A 19,775-nucleotide genomic window follows, 5' to 3' on the forward strand; every position below is an offset into this window, starting at 1 on the left:
CTCGAACGAGTTGTGTGTGATATTTCTTTTGATCGTGTCCGTGCCTGTGAGTGTTTGTTGTGTGAGTGTGCGCGCGTGCCCATCTTGCGGAAGATTGCATATTTCCTCTTCCTCCCCCGGTGTTGTACATAATGATGGGATATGTTGGGGAGCATTCATTCTTAGCCCAATGTTTACTGTGATGGTTTGGAGTAATACAATTTTAAGATGCAAATTTTCACTCTAGTGGTGGTGTAAATAGCTTCAAAGATAGTGCCAACATTCAACAAAGTAGTGAATAATAGCGGGTTTAAAAAGTTTGATCGTGTAGTTGCACGATATTATTTTACTAGTGTTTATATTTTAAGGAAAAAGGAACCACAAGGAAGCAAATGAAACGCTCCCAAATTGAACGAGGAAGTTTTGCGTTTCTTTTCCCCATGAAGCATGAAGGAAATTCGGCATCGATGCGAACAAAAAGTAATCGAAAATGTGTACAGAACATGTGCACATACACTAGCAAAGTAGGAGGACTAGGCAGCAGCAGTAGAGATGGAATTTCGTACGCACGCATACCAGTTGACATTCCGCGATTCCCGTTCTGGCGGTGTGAAGGGCAAGGAAAAACGCGCTTTTTAGTGGAAATGCTGCCCTTTCTCGACCTCGTCTTCGCTATGAATTTGGATAATTTTCTTTGGTCTGTTAGCTCCAGTGTGCTACGCTTAGGCTCCTTCTGTGTGTGTCCACCGGTTTCGTTGTGTGTGTGTGTGCGCGATTGGTATGATTTTTTGGGGAGGTAAATAAAGCAAGCAATTTTGCGCCTGGGAAAAGGTCAGGTCATTTGTAAAATAATTTGTTTTTCGAATATTAATTATATTTCCTTTCAATGATAGTTTTCTTTCTTCCCTTAGAATGTTCGAAAAGCATTTGTGACAAAATACTTCCGCACCCGGCATTCTCCCGGTTTGCTGGTGCTTCCTTTTCCGTTTGATTCCTTTTTCTTCGCTAGTGTGTGTGTTTGTTCATAGTCCCTCTACCCCTCTTTTTTGCATACACATACACACGAACGTAAAGCAACCCGGTATCCCCCCCACCCCTTCATAGTAAAAAGAAAAAGGATACACCATCAGCGTAGGGTTCGCGCATGTGTGTTAGTGTTGAGTCTCCTGTCTGCTGCTGCTGCTGCTGGCTCGTCCGTGTGTAGCTCCAAAGGACAGAGAAGTGAAAGGTGTGAATGAAATTTTGGGACCGGAACACGACACGAAACACACTGCTCCGGGTTTTCCGTCTCCAGTTCTGTGTGTCTGTCTGTGTGCGTGTTTTTTTTTCTTTTCCGGCCGCCACAACTACGATCTTGTTGTTGTCCATTGTTGGGCTGGAAGGAAGTTCGAAGGATACTCCAGCCTGTGCCGATGGCAGCGTGTTAGTGTTTTGCTGCCCGCGAGAATGCGAGCACCAACAAAGTGTGATCACACACATTGCGAGAAAACGCCAGCGTTTGCTTCCCGGTGGGAAATGTTTACCTAAATGGCGAGTTGTTTTAGAAATTGTTATATTTTAAATTCTTACTTTATCGTAAGGACCATATCATTCCGCAACAATAGAAATGATAAGAACGCATTTCCGCACGGGAAGATTGAGTAACGATTTGATTGCAAAGCAATTTTTGGCGTGCATCGGTGTGCGTGCGTATAGTAGTAAATCGAAAGTGGAAGATTAATAGTGGGCCATGAAAATTCGCGTTTTTTGTTTGGATGAGACACGTAAAAGTGAGCAAATACAATACCATCGCAACCAACCACGTAATCAACTCACATTCGTTGCACATCCTTTTTCCGGGATAAATGTGTTTGCTGGTGTGTGCGTACATAGTGCGTGCATGTATGTATGCAGGGGGTAGTTCGTTGTTGTTGATGATTCCTTTTGTGAAATAGACCACATCCTTAAATAGTGCGTTTAATACAAGCTGATTGAAGATTAATGACAAGTGACGAGATTTTTGGTGGTGAGATAAATTGCTCACTCACCATTTCGGAAGTGAGTGATGTGATCGATTCGAGAAATCCCTTTTGTGTCCCTTTGTACACTGATAGTTTGAGAAGAAAAAAAGTGTTTAAAAGTGTTATTATATATTAATAGTTTGTTCACTATTCGATAGAAGTGTAGGAAGCATAATAAAAGCGTATTTAAATGCGCTCAAGGGAGAGGATGTTGCAGTGTATGTGAAAAGTGAGAAATAATTAGTTGAATAGAATTGCCCACACGGAAGCAGCAGCTCGCTAGCAGATTGATCATGATGCTGCTATACTGATTTCCAAAAAGAAAAAAAAATAAAGTGTTCGCGTTTGGAAACCGTCCAAGTGTTGTACGTGCAAAGAGCATAACAAATCTTAAAAGAATAACGAAAAAGAAGTAATAAATAAGCCCACTACAGTGATACGCACGTCAAAAAAAACAAAACAAAGAAAACACTCACACACCGCTAGGTAGATGGGGTGGGCGCGAAGCAAAACAAGAAGCGGCGAATAAAAATAAATAAAAGTGCTAATCTTTTCTGATGAGCAAAAATTGTCGGTGCTGCTGCTACTGCGATCGCGAGTTCGAAACGTCTTCGCCGCCGTTGCTGTGGTTCGTTTCCGGTCGCCGATGGCCGCCGGCGAAACCGAGCCAGCAACCGTGAACCGGAGCAAATTCCCAATGACGCAGATCGCAAGCATTACCACAACGGCGACGATCGTGATTGATCGTAAAGTGGAAAAACGTAGAGCAACCACCGGTGCCGAAACGATGCGGTGGAACATTGCCGACGGTACGGTTGGTGCGGGACACGCGGTGGCGGCAGCGATGCGAAGACGCAGACGGCAGAATGGTCGGCGGCTGCATCAGTGGACGGTGCTGTCCACTGCGGCGATGATCCTGCTGTTGCTGCCCAGTATAAGCGATCGGAGCACTGCCAAAGGTAAGTGGGAGACACTCATCAAATGGAGTATCTGAGAGGGCATGGATTAGTCGAGATTTGTTGCTGAGTTTTGCTCGGCTGTATAATTTTACCTGCTCGGCACATAATTTTCAATGTTTTTTAGGGCATTTTAAGGCAAAATACGAAATAGGTTTGGATTAAACAAAAATAAATAGAAGGGCTTTCAATTTACCAAGAAAGTGTTGCTTTTAATCACTTTCAGCTCCTGCCTTCAGGCTCACGTAAAACGCGTCAAATGTTTAAACAAATGTTTGTTTGTCCAAAAAGGAAAAAAAACGACAAACATGGGGGAAAAGAAACAAATTGTCGCCCAATACTGCAAACATTTAAAAAAGAAATCATTTATGTAATTTACTGAACCGAACAAACAGCGTTCCCACAACAGCAAAGAAAATCGAGAAAATTTAGAACCAATTTCTGACCAAGATCCAGAAACTATGGGGTCTATGATACCTTAAGTTAGAAAGCTAAAATTTTTAGCCCGGATCTGTCAAAACATCGAGCAGAATCGAGCGAGAAATTGTTAACAGGTAATATCATCATGCAAGGATTCCCCAAGGACCTAGCATTTTGACATAAAGAATTACATTAGGCTGCAGTTTTGTAGAACCGCGTTATGACGAAACGGGAATTACAGCGTCGAAATGTAGTTCGAAATAAAGGCATAGCACAAGTAAAAATTTGTATTATTTTTCATAAAAAGCTGAACATAATTAAACTCATGTAATTTCATTGTTGTTTTAAATCCAAATTCAATCAACATTCAGCCGAATCAAATATGGCCTAACCTGTTTCAGACCTGCTAGAAAAATGCCTTGTTTTGACATTTGTCGAGCAGCTGATCGAAACTAACATTAGAAAAATTTTCTAATCTGAAATACGTAGGCTTATTTTGCTGAGCGGTTTGTATGGAAAACATGCAGTAAATAAGCCGCCAAACGTCAAAGTCCATATAAAAAAACTAGTGGAAGGTATCATAGACCCCTATGTAGGATTCCAGTTCTATCTCGGCTTTTTCTTTTGGAATTAAAAAAAAATAATTAACAGAACAAATAAATTTTTTTTTATTCGACAATTGGAAAATTATAATAACTAAAAAAATTGAAAACCCTGTATTTCAAGACTGCCTATTAAATAAAATTAAATTAAATTTCTTCTTCTTCTTGGCTTAACGACCTTACAGGTCACGCCGGCCATTTCTGGCGTACTATACTTATTTTACCACATAGCCGGATAGTCAGTCCTTGCTGCGGGGGAACGGTCCGGATGGGATTTGAACCCGGTCCTGCCGTGTGAACCGACGCCGTTTATCATATGCACCACCGGGCCACCCCTAGATATTATTGCAAGACGTTTTATTAACCAACAACAGCAATATGTGATATCCTCAGTATAGGAGAAATATCCCAAAAATTATGCATTTATTAACTAGCGTAAGGTCGTCAAAATCGACCCATTTTCGATCAAAATGATAGTAACGCTCATTTACCATACCGTTCGATAAGCAAATTCACAATCACAACCACCGATAAAATGTAAAATCCCAACCATTACCCCAACCCAGGCACGATATGGTCGGACCGCCTTGCTTTTGCCTCGGTTCGCGGTGAGCTTTATCGAAGCGCCAAATAAATAATGACTCGATGCTAATCACCCGCTTCCCTAATCAATCGAAGACGCGAATTGCCGCCGACCCGGAATTGGGTATCGGTTTCGGTTTCACTTGCCCATTGCCTGACCCTGGGCCACACCCGTGCACCAGCACCATCTTTCCGATGGCGTTTCGCACGCCAGTTCTAATCCGCCATTGCGTCGGCCAAACTTTAGCCCATCGGGGAACGTGACGATATTTTTAGCGATGACGGATCCGTCCGACCGGTCCACGCACATTGTATCTATTTCTCTACATGGAAATGGAAGGGAGCGTGTGTTGCGTGTGAGTTTGGTGTGCGTGTGTGTTTGCGCCGTGCGACCCGCGGCCACGGCTGGCTGCCAATTTTGTGGTTTATTGTTCGACATTGCTCATCATTAGGTGACATGCACTTTTATTCCTTTCTTTTTTTTTGTTCGCCTCCATCCACCTGTGCTCATCAATAAATTCTGTTTTGTTCCGCTATAAGTGTAGCTCATTTCAGTGGGATAAGTCCTCTTGATATTTGCTTCCTTCAGATTTAGCTTTAACCAGTGATCCAACCAACGGTTCGATCATGTTCTCATCGTAACGTCGTTTTGATATTTTGCGTCACTTTGTTTAGTGAAGTGTGTTCGAATACTCTCGGTCGCATCTTTGTGCAACCAAACTTTACCTACCGCTTGTCAAATGATAAGGAAGTTGCTATCTTATCGTTCTGTCGTGTGTTTCTTTTTTTGTGGAGGAATGCGAAACCGAAACAACACACTCCGTGTGTCCAGTTTTGTCCAAGTCACGGCTGGTGAAATTTCCGCTCAATGTCGGATTTCTACACCGCTGTGGGTCATAAATGTTTCTGGATGTTGAAAGTTTTGCAATGCATCGTACCCAGAATCGTTCAATTTAGTTTTAATCCTCTTATCGTAATTGTTTCGCAAACATGTCTGAAATTGAATTCTCTAGCTTTATGGCTGTTTTGATAATCTAAACATCCTCAAAGTGTTTTTTTATTGGGTTAAGTTTTATGGTGTAAATGATGGATTGAATTCTCCATTTGCTACTATTTATGGTGGGACCCATTGCTAGGTGTTCTATTATGAGCTCTTGCATTATAATTAGCAAAAATATATACAATTTTGGAATAGTGCTTTAATTTCACACAATTATACTACATTGAGATGAAAAGATTTTTTAAATTTAAATATCTATTGAATACTCAATGTTGGTATCGGGACGAAAATGGATAGAAAGCCATAAAAAAGAGAAACAATAAAAACTTACATTGCGCATTCATCTCACATAACGTTCACACCTTATATTTTCTCTCCTGATATGGAGCATAGTACACTACATGGTCAGATCGGTAGTAGATGATCAGACGCTAAAGCAGTAAATGCAACAAGACGTCCGAGTTGAGACGAATGAACTGCAATGACCCAGTTTCGGACTTTGCGATCTTCCCGCTCGCTTGTCGAATGGTGGCAGACACAGGCCCATTCTATCTTGAGATCTGTACCAGTGTTAACTGCTTGGATTGTGTGCACTTCAACAACCGAGAACCGGGCGGACCGATGACTTCGATTGCATCTTACACCAGAACGCACGTGTCCGGTGCATGTGCGTGCGTACAAACGCCAAACGTGCGCCTCGAGGTTTGCGGACGGAAGTGTTTTTCCGTCCCGATAGGAACTAACGCCCGATCAGTGCAATTGAAGCGATCTAATGATCAATTGTTTTTTAGTAGCCTGGACCAATCCAGAGGAGAGTTGATGTATGGAGTTTTTTTGCTCGTTTTAAGAAGTAAGAAATTATCATAACTATCCCGAAATACTTTCACATCGATGATCTAAATGTTTTGGCGGGCGATCGCTTTCCAAAGTAGCTTTTGATCGTGTGTTATAATTAATCTGCAATTGGCCAAACAACTTTCACGCAAGAAAGGCAAAAAATTGAGAGACGAAAAAAACCCCAATGTCTAGCCTCTTTCTCGGCAAAGGAAGGAAACCATTCAACAGAGGTGCGCAAAAGTATTACGACGCGCGGTTTTTGTCATGTTGCTCCTCAGGCACACGTGCATTTTTCGTCACCGTTCCCCAAAATGTTTGCCCCCCTTCCCGGAACACGGGACGTGCGCATGTGTTGTGTGACCATGTACGGCCGCTGTCTAGTTCATAAATCGATCGAAACCGTCGCAATCCCTTCCGACGTCGTACCCAAAAAATGCAAATGCTTGCAAGTTGGGTTCGCGCGTCGAGTCAGTGTATCGAGTTCGAGCTTTTTGGTGGGGCGAACGTGTGTAGAAAGTGATCGCGGTGATCCGGCGGAGGGTGTTCGATCGTCTAAATGGGAAACAGGTTTTCGGCAGACGGCAGCTGTCTGGTCTTGGTCTGCATTCACACACACCGTCTCGGTTCGTTAGGGGTTGCGTTTGTCTCTTGTGCGCTAGTCTCGGCTTAACGGGGGTCTGTACACATTTTCCTCGTTTACCGTCCGTTGTCTAGCTTGATTCGCCGTCTGCTAACCGTGGTGACGATCGCGCCTAGACCGGCTTACCGAGGGCACATTTGTTATGTAGACGGTGTGTAGCTATGGTGCGCAGACTGTACGGCTGCTGCATCAATGCTGCGACGGAATGTGACGGAAAGAGGAGGGTAGCTTGATGATGCTAATAGGAAAATGTGACATGTTTCAACATATTTGTCTGTGCGCTTTGCGTTAGACAATCGCCAGACGAGGTTGCTTTTTTCTTCGATACAGTTGTGATGGGGTTTAATGGATTTGAAGGCATTTGTTTACTGATGTGTGGTATGAGAGGGTTTTTTTTTGTCAATTCAATATACAGTCCAGGATAGTGTTGTGCTTAAGAAATCTTTTCAAAACAATCATTCATACGAATCTTCAGTGAGGAGATATTGAAATCCATCGTCGATTCTCAAAAGATTCAGAAATCTTAAAAGATTCCTAACGCGGAGGAAATCTAAACTCGTCCGGGCAGTACTTCCTTGAGCAGGACTGACTATTCTGCTTTAGGTAAACATAATTAAAGATAGCAGACAAATGGCAGATCTTGAAAAAAAAAAAAATGTTTTCTAGTAACTATAAACTAAATGGCTAAAATAAAGATTCCTTATAAATTCTTGGTACTTTGAGGATTTTATGATGCTTTGGGTCTCTTGAATCTTTGAGGATTTATGAATCTTCAGTATAGAGATTCAGAGTCATCCAGATTCATTCCGACTCATGAATCTGAATCAGATTCAACGAACACTAGTCCAGGAAGTACATTCAAATGCTCTAAAATTTTCTCAAAGCAACTGATTCTACTCATTCATGAAATGTCATGCTCATTCCCAGAATATCTCGGAGATCTGAGACCCGAATAGGTTGTAATCTTCATCTCCATCAGACTATGTACAAGTACTTGTAGTACGCATTTATTTTTATATTTTTTGGCAGCATCTGCATGTAAAAACTTCAAATTCTGTGTATTTTTTCACCTGCACTTGATTGTTTTTCTTTAAAAAAAAACCCAATAAAATACTATTTTAACAAGCATCTTCCCTTAAGTTTAATATCTATACCCTTTAGTGTGTATATTCACCTCAGTAAAAGTAAAAGTCTTAAGTGCATTATACACAGAACAAAAGTATCAGACAGACATATATTGATATGTTTTCTAAAGTTCCAACAATAAAATTTCCCTTTTCTCTTTTGAGAAATAGTCGCCATCTACCAGCTACCAACATTTAAGTATTGATCATTCGTTACAATGGTTCAATCTCACCAAAGACTAACTTCCCCTTTAATCCCATTCCCAGACAGAAACAATCGAATCCCCGACCGTTTCCTATCCGCATGTTGGTGACACCTTCGTTTCGAAACCACGGTAGAAGATCGAACACGTCATTTCGGTCGTCAATATCGAGGGTGATGGATTGTTTATGCACCTTGAAAAACGGTACAACGACAAACGGCGACGAATTGGGGTCGCCACAATGTTTGCGCAAAGTCTGCGCAACGATGATGGATTACACCGCGTGTGTTGGGGTAGGAGTTGGTAAATTATTCTTACCGCTTCACACTTTCTCTAAACGGAACTGTGGCGGGCGCGCAAGGTGGTTATAATTGGATGGTGATTGTTTTAAACATTTGCTTTTCATTAAATTAGATTTCACTGTTGGGAGGTTGGAAAGAGGTATTGTATGTAATTGTATTTTTTGTTAAATGTTTCTATAATCATATTTTTACCACGCTCTACGTTATATACGACACACAGGTATGAAAGTCATCAAACGGGCGAAGGTGATCGGCTCCAAACTCGCAACGGTTGTGGGCATACGTTCAAGGATCGCATCCACTTGTCTTCAGACGTATTGGACAAATTGGTCAGATTGTCTGAGTGCGATACACGAATAATTCATTTTTTTAACGCCATAAAGAAGTTTGTCGTGAGTTTCTTATTTTGGACGTGTAAATCAATTTTAAACTTCAACAACTTTATTTTACACTCAAGGAACATATTTTTTTTACTGATAAAAATCGTTTTTTTAATAATAAACGGAACCAAAATTAAAATTGCGCTATAAATAACATAATCTTTACTTTCTACTCCCGCCGGTGCGGATCGTTTGAGTGGGTCGTTTGGAAGATTAATACTAATAGCGTCTAATTAATCTCAAACCAATTACGATTACGATTGCATTCCATTCTTGGCCAACATCAGCCACGTCTGACACCTCCTGGCAGGGGCTGGTTCAGCCCAACAGGCCGCCTTCCGTAGCCCACATAAATCGGCAAAACGCTCCAAGGTTTAACGACCACCATCGATGCAACGCTGATGCAAATCAATTAAGCTCGCTTGCCTTCAGTCGTCTTCAGCAATTTCTTCCCCTTTTTCCACCCCGGCCGTGGCAGATCGTTCGGTGCGAAGGTTTCGGGAAGGTTGCTCATTTCCTTGTTAGTACAGCCATCAATCGAAACCAATCATGAACACAAATCGCCTTCGCGTTGGCGTGTGGTTGTGAAGTAAAACAAAAAGTGTGGCAAAAGCGTAATAAAAAAACAACACCCGAGAAAGCACAAATGAACTGCTTCTACAGGTTCTTCTCTCCCAATCCTGATGCTAAACTTGGCATTCCATTTGTACTAGTTTGCAATTTGCCTCCTTAGTGGAAGTAAAAAAAAAACAACAAAAAGATGGAATTTCTCTTACATTTGTTGATGGTTGTGTGAAACACGATGGAGAAGCATGGAGAAGAGAAGATGTGATTCTTGTGATATTACGGTCGTAGTAATTTTTTTTAGTTGTTTATTTGCCTTTTCCGACACGTTGGGAGGCGTCGTGTATGCATTTGTAGTACAGTAATTTAAGTATAATGTACGTTTGGAAGATCATCACGAATTCAAATGGCATTGGACAAAGTCTCCGACACTTCCGACACTTCCGACACATCGTCATATCTGTTTACAAGAATCTAATTTTAATGTCGTTTTTAATGGGAAAAGAACATCAAACTTTATCATGAAAAACACATGACATTACTTTTTTTGTATTAGCAAATGCAATCAATAACGGTGTGCAAGTGCATTCATTCATAATCAATTTAAGTTCTTATCTTTCGGAAAGGCGTACGGTGCCGCCACGGTGTGTCGTGTGTGTCGGATTTGAAATCAATGCAAAAACATTTATTGCCCTTTTATTTTGCACCACAACCAAACTTTGCTGAAGGTGACTTAAAAAAAAACACACACACACAAAACAAACTCCCGGGTGTTTGTGTATCACTCGCACGCTTGTTATTTGTTCAAATTGCACCCAAAACCCTGCCCTCCTTCTAGCTCTTCCAACCCTTTCTACTCTTCATGATCGCTTTCCACCTTCATTGTTTGTTTATTTGTTTTCATAAGGCAACGCATCATTGCCTCCCCCCACTCTACTTCAACCCCGCCCCAACTTCCATTACGCCCTTCACCTGTTTGATCCGGGGGTAGTATTTTAATTTGCGATGCTATTTTAATTATTCCCTGTTCTTTTTGCCGGTGCATCGTTTGTATGCATGCACAACACCATGCATGCAACAATCGTCCCGCTTGTGTATGGTAGTGTGGTGTGGCGTCTGTATTGCACCGGGAGTGAAAATTCGCAATAACAACAACGACGAAAAAAGGGCAACAAAACAACAACAAACATTGGGTGACGGGAAAAACGGGGCAAGTAATGAAGGTATCCCATAACGTATCAAATTATATGGCAAACTAATTGAAACAATTATTAGTCGAGTGGAGAAGTGCTAGTGTTGTGTGCGAGATACGTCTGGTTGTGATTTTTAGTTCACATCCGTTCAGTGAGGTTGGGTTAGTATTTTTACGATTTAATTGCATGCGGGATGAATTTCGAGCTGCTAAAACAAAGTGATTTTGTTTTGATGCCGTGCGTCTAGTTGGAGACCACGGGTTTTAGGGATTGATTGTCGAACATTTGTGGGTTTGGCTTGGTTAATTGATATCCTGCCCACTTGCGGTGGGTTTCGTTAGCAAGTAAATTGATTTAAAAGCTTTAAGTGTATTGATTTAAAATGTAAATCATGATCGGTTCGTTAATTCACATCGTAAATAATCCAAAGCAAAGGCAAATGCTTTCGCATTCGAATGGTGCAAGATCGACTGTAACAAACATGGTGCGATCATGCGAAGAGGAAGTTCTCTTGCTTCCCCGGTCTTTATCCTAATTAACACTCGCTCGCTGCGTATGAATTGTAACTGCACCGTAACAATGCAATTGAAGCATATGAGGGAGAGAAGAAAAAAAACCGTAGCATAAAACCGTCGGACACCGGACGAACGATGGGATGAAGAATGAGGGCAAGTGTGTTGTTATAATCCATCCGATAACAGACGCCACTGACGGCGAAGTGATTGATTACGCGCGTTTGTAGTACACACGCGCACAAACAAAACAAGTTCCTTTCTGGTCTTGAAAAGCTTTTTTTTTGCCTCCACTCTTGCACACCTCATTGGATGGGAAAACATACAACCTCGGCGAAGGTAAGAAAATGCACTCGATATGCTTTTGCGACCGTTGGGAAGTTTGCAATCTTATCGCACTGTGCGGGGAAGAAAATGAAAAGAAAAAGCGGAAAAGGGGTACAGAAAACATCAAAACAATGTTGTAAGCTAGGCTGAAAAACCAAACGATGCTATTAATCATGTACCGTGTGTCTGTTTGAGAAGTAGAAAAAAAAAACATAACACATCCCCTATGAGGGGTGAAACAAGTAACAAATCCATTCAGCTGTACCACGTTGCGTTGTTCGTTAGATTGTCTGTGAACCGGTAATTGTACCGGTTTAAAATTTACTACCTTTGGAATGTGTCAATAATTTTAAATGTTTTGTATAATTGTTATGGAAAAAATCTATCCGATGAAACAAATAATATAATTTTTTTTTAATTTTTAGGAGATGAAAATATAATCATTTATAGAATAATAAAATACCTAATAATAAATAATTTTCCATCGAATGTTACTATTTAATTTTAAATTACACAGAGCACACAAAAAATAATTAAATACAATTTTTATCGTTTTGACGAGCTTGTTGTCAAGCTGCAAGATGCTCCAAGAAAATAACATTTTTAACAATTTTTATAACTCGTTGTTACTATATATTTATAACTATAACTCATGCAACAATGGTTAGAAAAAGAGGAAAAAAATATGCAAAAACTTCTTCAGGATCTCTCTCCTCAGGATTTCTTCTATCTCTTCAGGATTTCAAGTAAATCACCCCAAATAAACTAGTTGTCCATATAGTTGCGTTACGCGCTGTATCTTCCCTTAACACCGTAAGCTTTATTTTCCCTCAATAGTTGCGTGCACCAAGCGTGGGTGTTTGTTTCATTGCATATTCCATTGCGTTGAACGTTTCGTGAGCAAGAGCAATTAATCATCATTCTATTGAATGATATATATAAGCATATTGTTATCGTTTCATTTCCTCGAATAGAAAACATTATTTTTAATTGACACGGCTCAAGTCTTAACGAGCTTTCTTTACCCGTTTACTTGTTGTGTAATATTGTTACCACTCTGGTGGCATTATGTTGTTTTTTTTTTGCATGAATGAGCGTTTCCGACAAACATAAAGATGAATTTATGTTAATTTCTTTTTGTCGGAAGTTGAACTTGTCAGAAAAATAATTTTTATTACTATCTTCAAGGTTTTTTGCATACAGCAGAGCGCTTTCGAGTTCAGGATACAACGTTGGAGCCATTTCTTGATTGTTTTCGAGTTGTACTAGAATGGGCTGAACAACGAAAGCTTTGAAGACATAGAAATAAAGAAAGCTTTGAGAAAAAATGAAGACATTTTGCAAAAGTTCCAGAAAGTGGACACATTTTAGTTTCTATTGGAGAGTGTTACAAAAATGGCTCCAAATAAAGAGGCTATTGGCTATTGGTTTGAACGAGAAATTACATAGATTTAATTGAAAGTATATGAGCCTATGTTATTTGCTTCCATTTTCTCAACTAACAATCTGACTAAAATTAAGAAACAAAGAACTCTAACATCCCTTAAAGACACAAAGACACCTCACAAAGAAAGAGGCACTAATATGGCCGTCCGAATGGATTCAAAGTTGAGTGAAGATTTCTGGACGAAATAAACCACCAATCTACCGGCAAATTTGTTTGAGTCCAGTGAGACCTGATCCCGCCCGCGTTCCATTCGTCGGGGCTGTCAAACCGAATGTGGCATTCATTTCATTTTCATTTGATTGGGAAATCTCGTTCCACTTTACCCGTCCGATCACTGTGATCCTGGACTGACGGCACTGGAGACGGTACGATTTTTCGGGGTTTTTTTCTTCTTCTTTCTATCTCTCCCTCGTCTAATCTCGTCTTTTTCATGCTCAGTAAATTTGGGGAACTTTCACAAAGAAAAATGCCTCGGTGGGGGAAAAAAAACAGAATCACCACCACAGCGGAAGGAGATGTCCTTAAATCATTAAGCACACAAACAAACCCCACCTACTATGCATACATATTTTCTCCCTCCCACCCACGAAATGGAGCTGGCGCCGATGGCAAGGACGTCAATAAAGAAACTAAAAGCTCTGTTGAATTCCCCTGACGAGGGTCACCATGGCTGTCCTGTGGATTGGCTTGTGTGCGTGTGCGTGTGCTGGTCTCTTCTCCGCATACTCATCTTTCTATGGGTATGGTTTCTCTTAATTTTGTGTTATTTTTTTTTTGGGCCATTTTCTTCTTCCCTTTTGTACTGTACAAAGTGTATCAAAGATCTTGGCACCGGGGTTCATACGCGTACTTTCATTACCCGAAAAAATCCCTAATCACATTTTAGATTTCACTGGTGTAATTTCTTTCCTTCGTCGCTTGGGACTTTTGTGTGTGTATGGTTTTTTTTGGGTTCGCTTGTTTCGTTACATTTCTCCCCTTTTCTTTTTAGAAGATCATCGAATGCTGACCGAAACCACCAAGGTATTGGAGAGTTGGTGCGCGTTTCCGTAATGTTGTTTCACTGTTTCACCCCGTAATGGTTTTTTTGTGTGCTTTATTGGGAAAGAAAGTTTTTCATTTCCTCCATCTTCCCTTTTTCCCACCGTCCCATTGATGATGGTGGGCATCCTTTACGTTGATGAGTTAAAAGCTCAAGGTAAAAGGATCATTGTACTTTCTCGGTTTTTTTTTAAATTCGAAATACCTAGAGTATCTTCTTGAAAAAAGTAATTAAAGAGCTTTATTTAACTTAAATGGCTTGTAATCGATTCGATGTAACTAAGACTTGAACTTTGATGCTGAGCTTGTATGATAGGATAGAAGTTGTAAGATGTCGTTAAGGAGTAATTTGAAGAATTCTTCACAACTTTACTAAAAGCCTTTTTTAAAGTGAAAAATTAAAAAGTGTTTAAAAATGTAAAAGATTTTTTTTCCCTTTTCAGTTAGACTTTTCAGGTTATTGAACCAGCCTCAACTATTTCTTTTTTGTTGTATGATGTGTCTGTGATCTTGCATCTCACCTTGAATGTGTATAGCAATATGGTCCATGTTGCACCATCATTAGCGACGTCTGATGCACAACTTCTCCATCAACTCTGTCATTCTGTAGTGGATTTCGTTTCCTTCTTTTTAAGCTTTTGCATTCAACATCCTATCTCAACATCCTGCGTGCGTGTATGGCCTCAAACTCCATCAGTTCTTGATGCGTATAGTGATGCGTATGCCTTACACTTACACACCTTAAACAAGACGCATAAACATATACACGCACGCACACTAAACACATCGTCTCCCCAGGACAGCATGACGGATGGCGTTTGTGAAAGGTCATTTCCCTTTTTTCCCCTCCGACCCTCCTCCACCCGTTGCTGTCGACGACGGCAGTGCTTTTGGGTGACGACGTCAATGACGTCGACGGTTTCCTTTTGCCTTCACAAGGAGTTTCGCTTGCGTAAACTTTTCCTTCCTTTACATCATCCACAAATCGTACGGTGTGTGGGTGTGTGTGTATGTGTCCTGGGCTGTGAAACGCAACTGCAACGCGCGCGTTTGGAAGCCATCTACCCGCCAACGGGTGTCCCTTTTTTCCAACCCCCACCCCAGGGAGCTTGTTCAGCTTTTTTTCCTGACGTGTCTCGGTTCGATTCCGTTCTCTGTGATTATGCCGGCGGGCGTTTCTGAATGTTGAAGCGATTGTTTTTTTGTTGTTGTTGTATCGCTAGATGTGTGGGTGTTTTTCTCTTTTTTTCTTTTTTTTCTATTGAGATTGTGCGTGTTTTAAGAATATGTCTGAGGTTGACTTTTCTGATTGTTTTGCTTTTGTTGTTTGGGGGGTGTGTTAGTGACACTACTGCAAACTGAGAATAAATTCTTGTTAGTTGCGTTGCGTAACGTTCGTGCTTGTTTTGAAGGCTTGATCGATCGGTAAGCAACTATTTCGGATTAGTTTTATGGTATTTTTTTGTTAACGTGCATAAATATGGGGAAACAAAACACGAGATGAAATTAAAGTCTCCCCAAGTACTCATTATTCGCATATCATTCGAACAAAAAAAAAAGAATCCCAATCTGTTTTAATGATACACAACAAAAGCAATGAATAATGCATGAAATATGCTTTCCAGCTAAACGTTGCATACACATTTTCCATGAATCAATAATTTTCTTCCAGCCCCAGCATGGTAGAAGGCTAGCAAGTGGGCGCAAGATCTAGTCTTAATTACTCTACATCGACTTCGCAAATGTGACGACCGCAGTTCCCCATGTGCGAGACCCTCTTTTGGGCAGCCTGATGAATGATGGAGAAATAATTGCTCGCATTAACACATATATGGCTAAATGGCGTCGGGATTTCTTTGCCCAATTTAGGCATAGGGCTGGTCTATCTCTTTCACCGGCGTTCTGCTAGTTTTACGCTACAAACGCGTGCACCACCGCACGTACACGCAAACACTCGTCTTCTTAACGAGTACGCGCTTATCCGTTTTGCGTAGAAACGTGAGATGATACGTTACGCTCCCGGGGTTCGTTCCCGGGATTTGAATGAAGCAAGGACACACATCGACACGGAGTGGTCGCGTTGTGTGCGTTTGCTCTGCGTATACCGCTCCGTTCGTATGCGTATGCCATGATGAACGGTCTGAACGGTAAGAGATTAAAGAAGAAGAAGCAGAAAAAAAGCTCTTCCCCCTTGATTCGAGATGGCGTGTCTGGAGGACATTTAGATGCGCCAAGGTAACACACAACACAAGCCCAACCCAACCGGAAATGGAGACGCCTGGTCGCTCACAAGGGTAAAAGCTCCCTCCACCCTTGGTGGGGCGAACTTATAGTCTCCCGGCTTCGGTTTAATTCGTTTTTATAATCATTTTCTGTTTCTTCTAATACCGGTACCCGTTGGGAAAGCGAAATAGCATACGGAATGCTATTCGGCGGGATAAAAGGTCTCGTGTAGGTGGGATGTGCAGTCCGCGCACAGCGGCATCATCTCCGTGTCTTTGTTCGATTTATCAGACGAGCGAGAGTGAATGAACGCGGGAAGTCGTTCAAATGCTGCCCGGCCAGAACGATTACTGTGCACGGGGTTGATTTACGTTACGGGACGTGCATCCGAGGGCACACGTGGGTGATACGTGTGTATACACCATACGTGCAGCCCTTTTCGGGGCTTATCACCTCTGCCGCACAGTGGTACGGGAAGGAACCGTACGATAGGTTCTAAATATTCAATCATCCAGTCCCGATGGGATATGGCCCAAAGGGTGTGTGCGGTGACGGGAGAGAGGGTTTGGAAGGGGGGGGGGGGGGGGGGGCTGAGTGGAAATGGAAAATTAATTATTCTTCTGATGGAGCGCTTCATTTTGCTTATGGGTGCGATTCTTAGAGTTCATTATCCGCTTTATGAATTTCCGTGGGTTCAGTGTGGTGTGCTTCTCATATTTCATTTGTTCGAAACAGCGTCAGGTTTTATTTGTACCATAGGTTAATTTAAATTTTAAATGTGTTTTTGTATAAGAGATTTGTAATACCATGTCACTTTCATTTTATTTAACATACTGAAATTTTGAGAAGTTTGTGTAAGTTTTATGATTTTTCATATCTTTTCTTTAATGCATCAACAGTATGTCTGATTCCTGATTGATGTTTTTCCTCTCCTGTTTGAATTTTTATGTAAAAAAGAAAAAACAACAAATAAAATATCATGATCCAATAAGCACAATCAGCATTTCGACATTTGACCGTCATTGTTATGTTGCTATTGCAAATGCCGGAACGGAAGGAAAGAGGAGGCCCCCTTTAATCGAAACAAGACAGATAAAAACATATTACCATCACCCGCCACAATTCCGTGGCGAAAATCCTTGCTTTCCAACAATAAAAAAAAACCGTCTCTCTCACTCCAGTGTAACGACGAAACCCCAAAGAATGGAAAAAAGCTCAAACGTCACTTTATCAGCTGTGCAAAAGCTATCCCGGGAGAAAGTGAGCAAAATGAAAGCAAAAACATGTATGGTGTAAAACAGACAAATGCACAATTTTTAGTGGTTGGGGAGACGAAGAAGATGAAAAGTGGAGAATACGAAAAAAGGATCGATCGTGGAACAAAAATGGTCAAGTGATGTTGTGCCGGCAAATGGCGGTTGATGAGGGTTTTGCCGTGAGAGGTGTGTAGGCTCTTTTACGCCCCGTAGTGTCGAAAGATAAATAAAATAAAATATTTAAAGTACGGCACTGTGATTTTCGCCCGATATTCCGTGGCGTTTTGCTTTTTTTGTTACGTTTTGTTTATCGTTCATGCCGTTTGCAAACTGGCTTATTTGGCAGTACGTTCGTTCGCGTCGTCCGGTGCTGGGATTCTTTTTTTTACTTCCTTTTGGGAAACAGCAAAAGCGACCCAACACCGACCAGTGTGTGACAATGTTGCCATAACATGAACCCGATGACGATCTTGTGAAAATGGGAAGGCAGGGTGTGGTGTAGTGAGAAATGGTAGAAAATCGTCAGGGAAAAATCACCCTCCCACAGCCCTTCCCCAAACCCAAGGGAGGAGAAGGGTCTAGCGCGAAAAGGCGGAAATATAAGCGAGCACAATATTTTGCCACGTTTTATCTCTCGTCTTTCATCCCGTTTAGCGTGCGGATATCCGAGAAGATATCCTTCGCTTTGTTTTCTATTTTCTTCCTTTCTTAAATAACCAAGCACTGGTTTTTGGGAGGGGTTTTGCTTTTTTATGTTGGGTAAAGAACGATTGTCTTTTCTTTTTTTTCATTTTGCTAAAAAATCGTGTCTTCGTTTTTGGGGGGAAATTTGTGTTTTTTTCTTTTTTTTTTTGCTCTCCATTTTTCCACCAACCGATGCTTTGGTAGCTTCATCCGTTCGAACAGGTTAAAGGTCGTGTATGTGTGAGGCGTCCATGTGTCGCACTACAGCGAAATGCGTCTGGTTTATTCATGAACCCGCTCCGTTCCACCCTTTGATTCCTGCTACCCCCCTTCACCCCCACCACCAAATGTACTCGTGTACATCCCTTACAGCCTCGGTAAAGGGTAGTCGGGAAATAAGTTTTGGCAGCTCCAAGTTTTCCTCGGAAGCGTTTTTTCTTCACTGTTTGCATTTTTTGTGTTGCTTCTCGAGTTTCTTTCGCTCGAACAACAACAACAACAAAAAAGTACCTTTTCCTTACTTTGATCGTTGCCTGTAACTGTTTTTCGTTGCGCTAAGTCCCTCATATCGGACATCACGGTACGTCTCTTTTGCGCCCCAAATCCGCCCCAAAAGAAGTTTGTGTAGCTTTTCTTGCGCTTTTCGCTTTACGCCAAACCAAAAAAAAAACACATTCCTACCCCAATCTCCGGGGGAAGGAACTTCAAGCGGTCTCATTTCCTTCGTCTTCGCGCGCCACACCACTTTCACTGCTCTCCGCTTTTTTGTTGCACTGGAAACTTCCCGTACCTTGGGAGATGGTGTGAAAAACGGGTGCGTTGCTCAATTTGGCTTTTATGGGTGTACTTTATTATCGGACATTAAGAATACACAGATTCACTCGTGCCTGCAGTTTAGCGTTTGACAGGATGATGCTTGAAGAGGGGGGGTGATGTGTGGGGTGGGGTTTGATGGAGCTAGAATGGACAGAAGAATTTCGTATTTCCCTCAAAAGTACGTACCATAATTTACTCTTGCCTCTTCTGCTGCATATAAGCGTCGATCGCATATGCTCCAGTAAGGAAGGTGATTTGTTCCTCCGTGTATGGGTATGGAAATGTAAGTGTGTGTGTGTGCGTTTGGAACCGATTTGTGGGAAGGATCCTTTTTATGTTTATGACAGCCCGGTGTGTGTGTGTGGGTATGGTGTGGTCATTTGTGTAAAATATGAAAACACGAAAAGGATAATTAATTGAGGAGATGAGATGTGCCTGAAGTGCTCTTTTCATACATTTTATAGCAAGCGTGCTTTTGGGTGTCATGGTATAAGAATATTTGTAGAGAGAAGAAAAAAAGGAATGAATAAAGATCCCAATTCATTCGTTCGAATCGCGTGGCGTTCATTTTGGGATGATTGGGCTACCGGGCGGCACTGTACATTGAGATTTTAATTTCTATTTTCCGAATAAATTTTTATATAAATAGTTATAAAAATATCGATACATATTAAAGTGTTTGAACTT

At 41.3% G+C, this 19,775-nt stretch overlaps 1 protein-coding gene across 21 annotated transcripts in view; it reads left to right on the plus strand.

The window, feature by feature from the left end:
* The window catches only part of LOC125762887 (TGF-beta receptor type-1), a 76,305-nt gene that overhangs the window by 743 nt on the left and 55,787 nt on the right, over window positions 1-19,775 (plus strand). For 10 of the 21 annotated variants that reach the window (XM_049425487.1, XM_049425491.1, XM_049425493.1 and 7 more), the window contains exon 2: window positions 2,138-2,938. In XM_049425487.1, coding sequence (XP_049281444.1) covers window positions 2,626-2,938 — 313 coding nt within the window. In that variant the 5' untranslated portion in view covers window positions 2,138-2,625. Of the gene's footprint in view, window positions 1-25; window positions 47-465; window positions 1,488-2,118; window positions 2,939-19,775 lie in introns of those variants that run through there. The other 11 variants (XM_049425489.1, XM_049425484.1, XM_049425486.1 and 8 more) reach the window with 5 other exon arrangements.

This window comes from Anopheles funestus, chromosome 2RL (assembly GCF_943734845.2).
Source record: "Anopheles funestus chromosome 2RL, idAnoFuneDA-416_04, whole genome shotgun sequence".
NCBI classification, from domain to species: Eukaryota; Metazoa; Arthropoda; class Insecta; order Diptera; family Culicidae; genus Anopheles; species Anopheles funestus.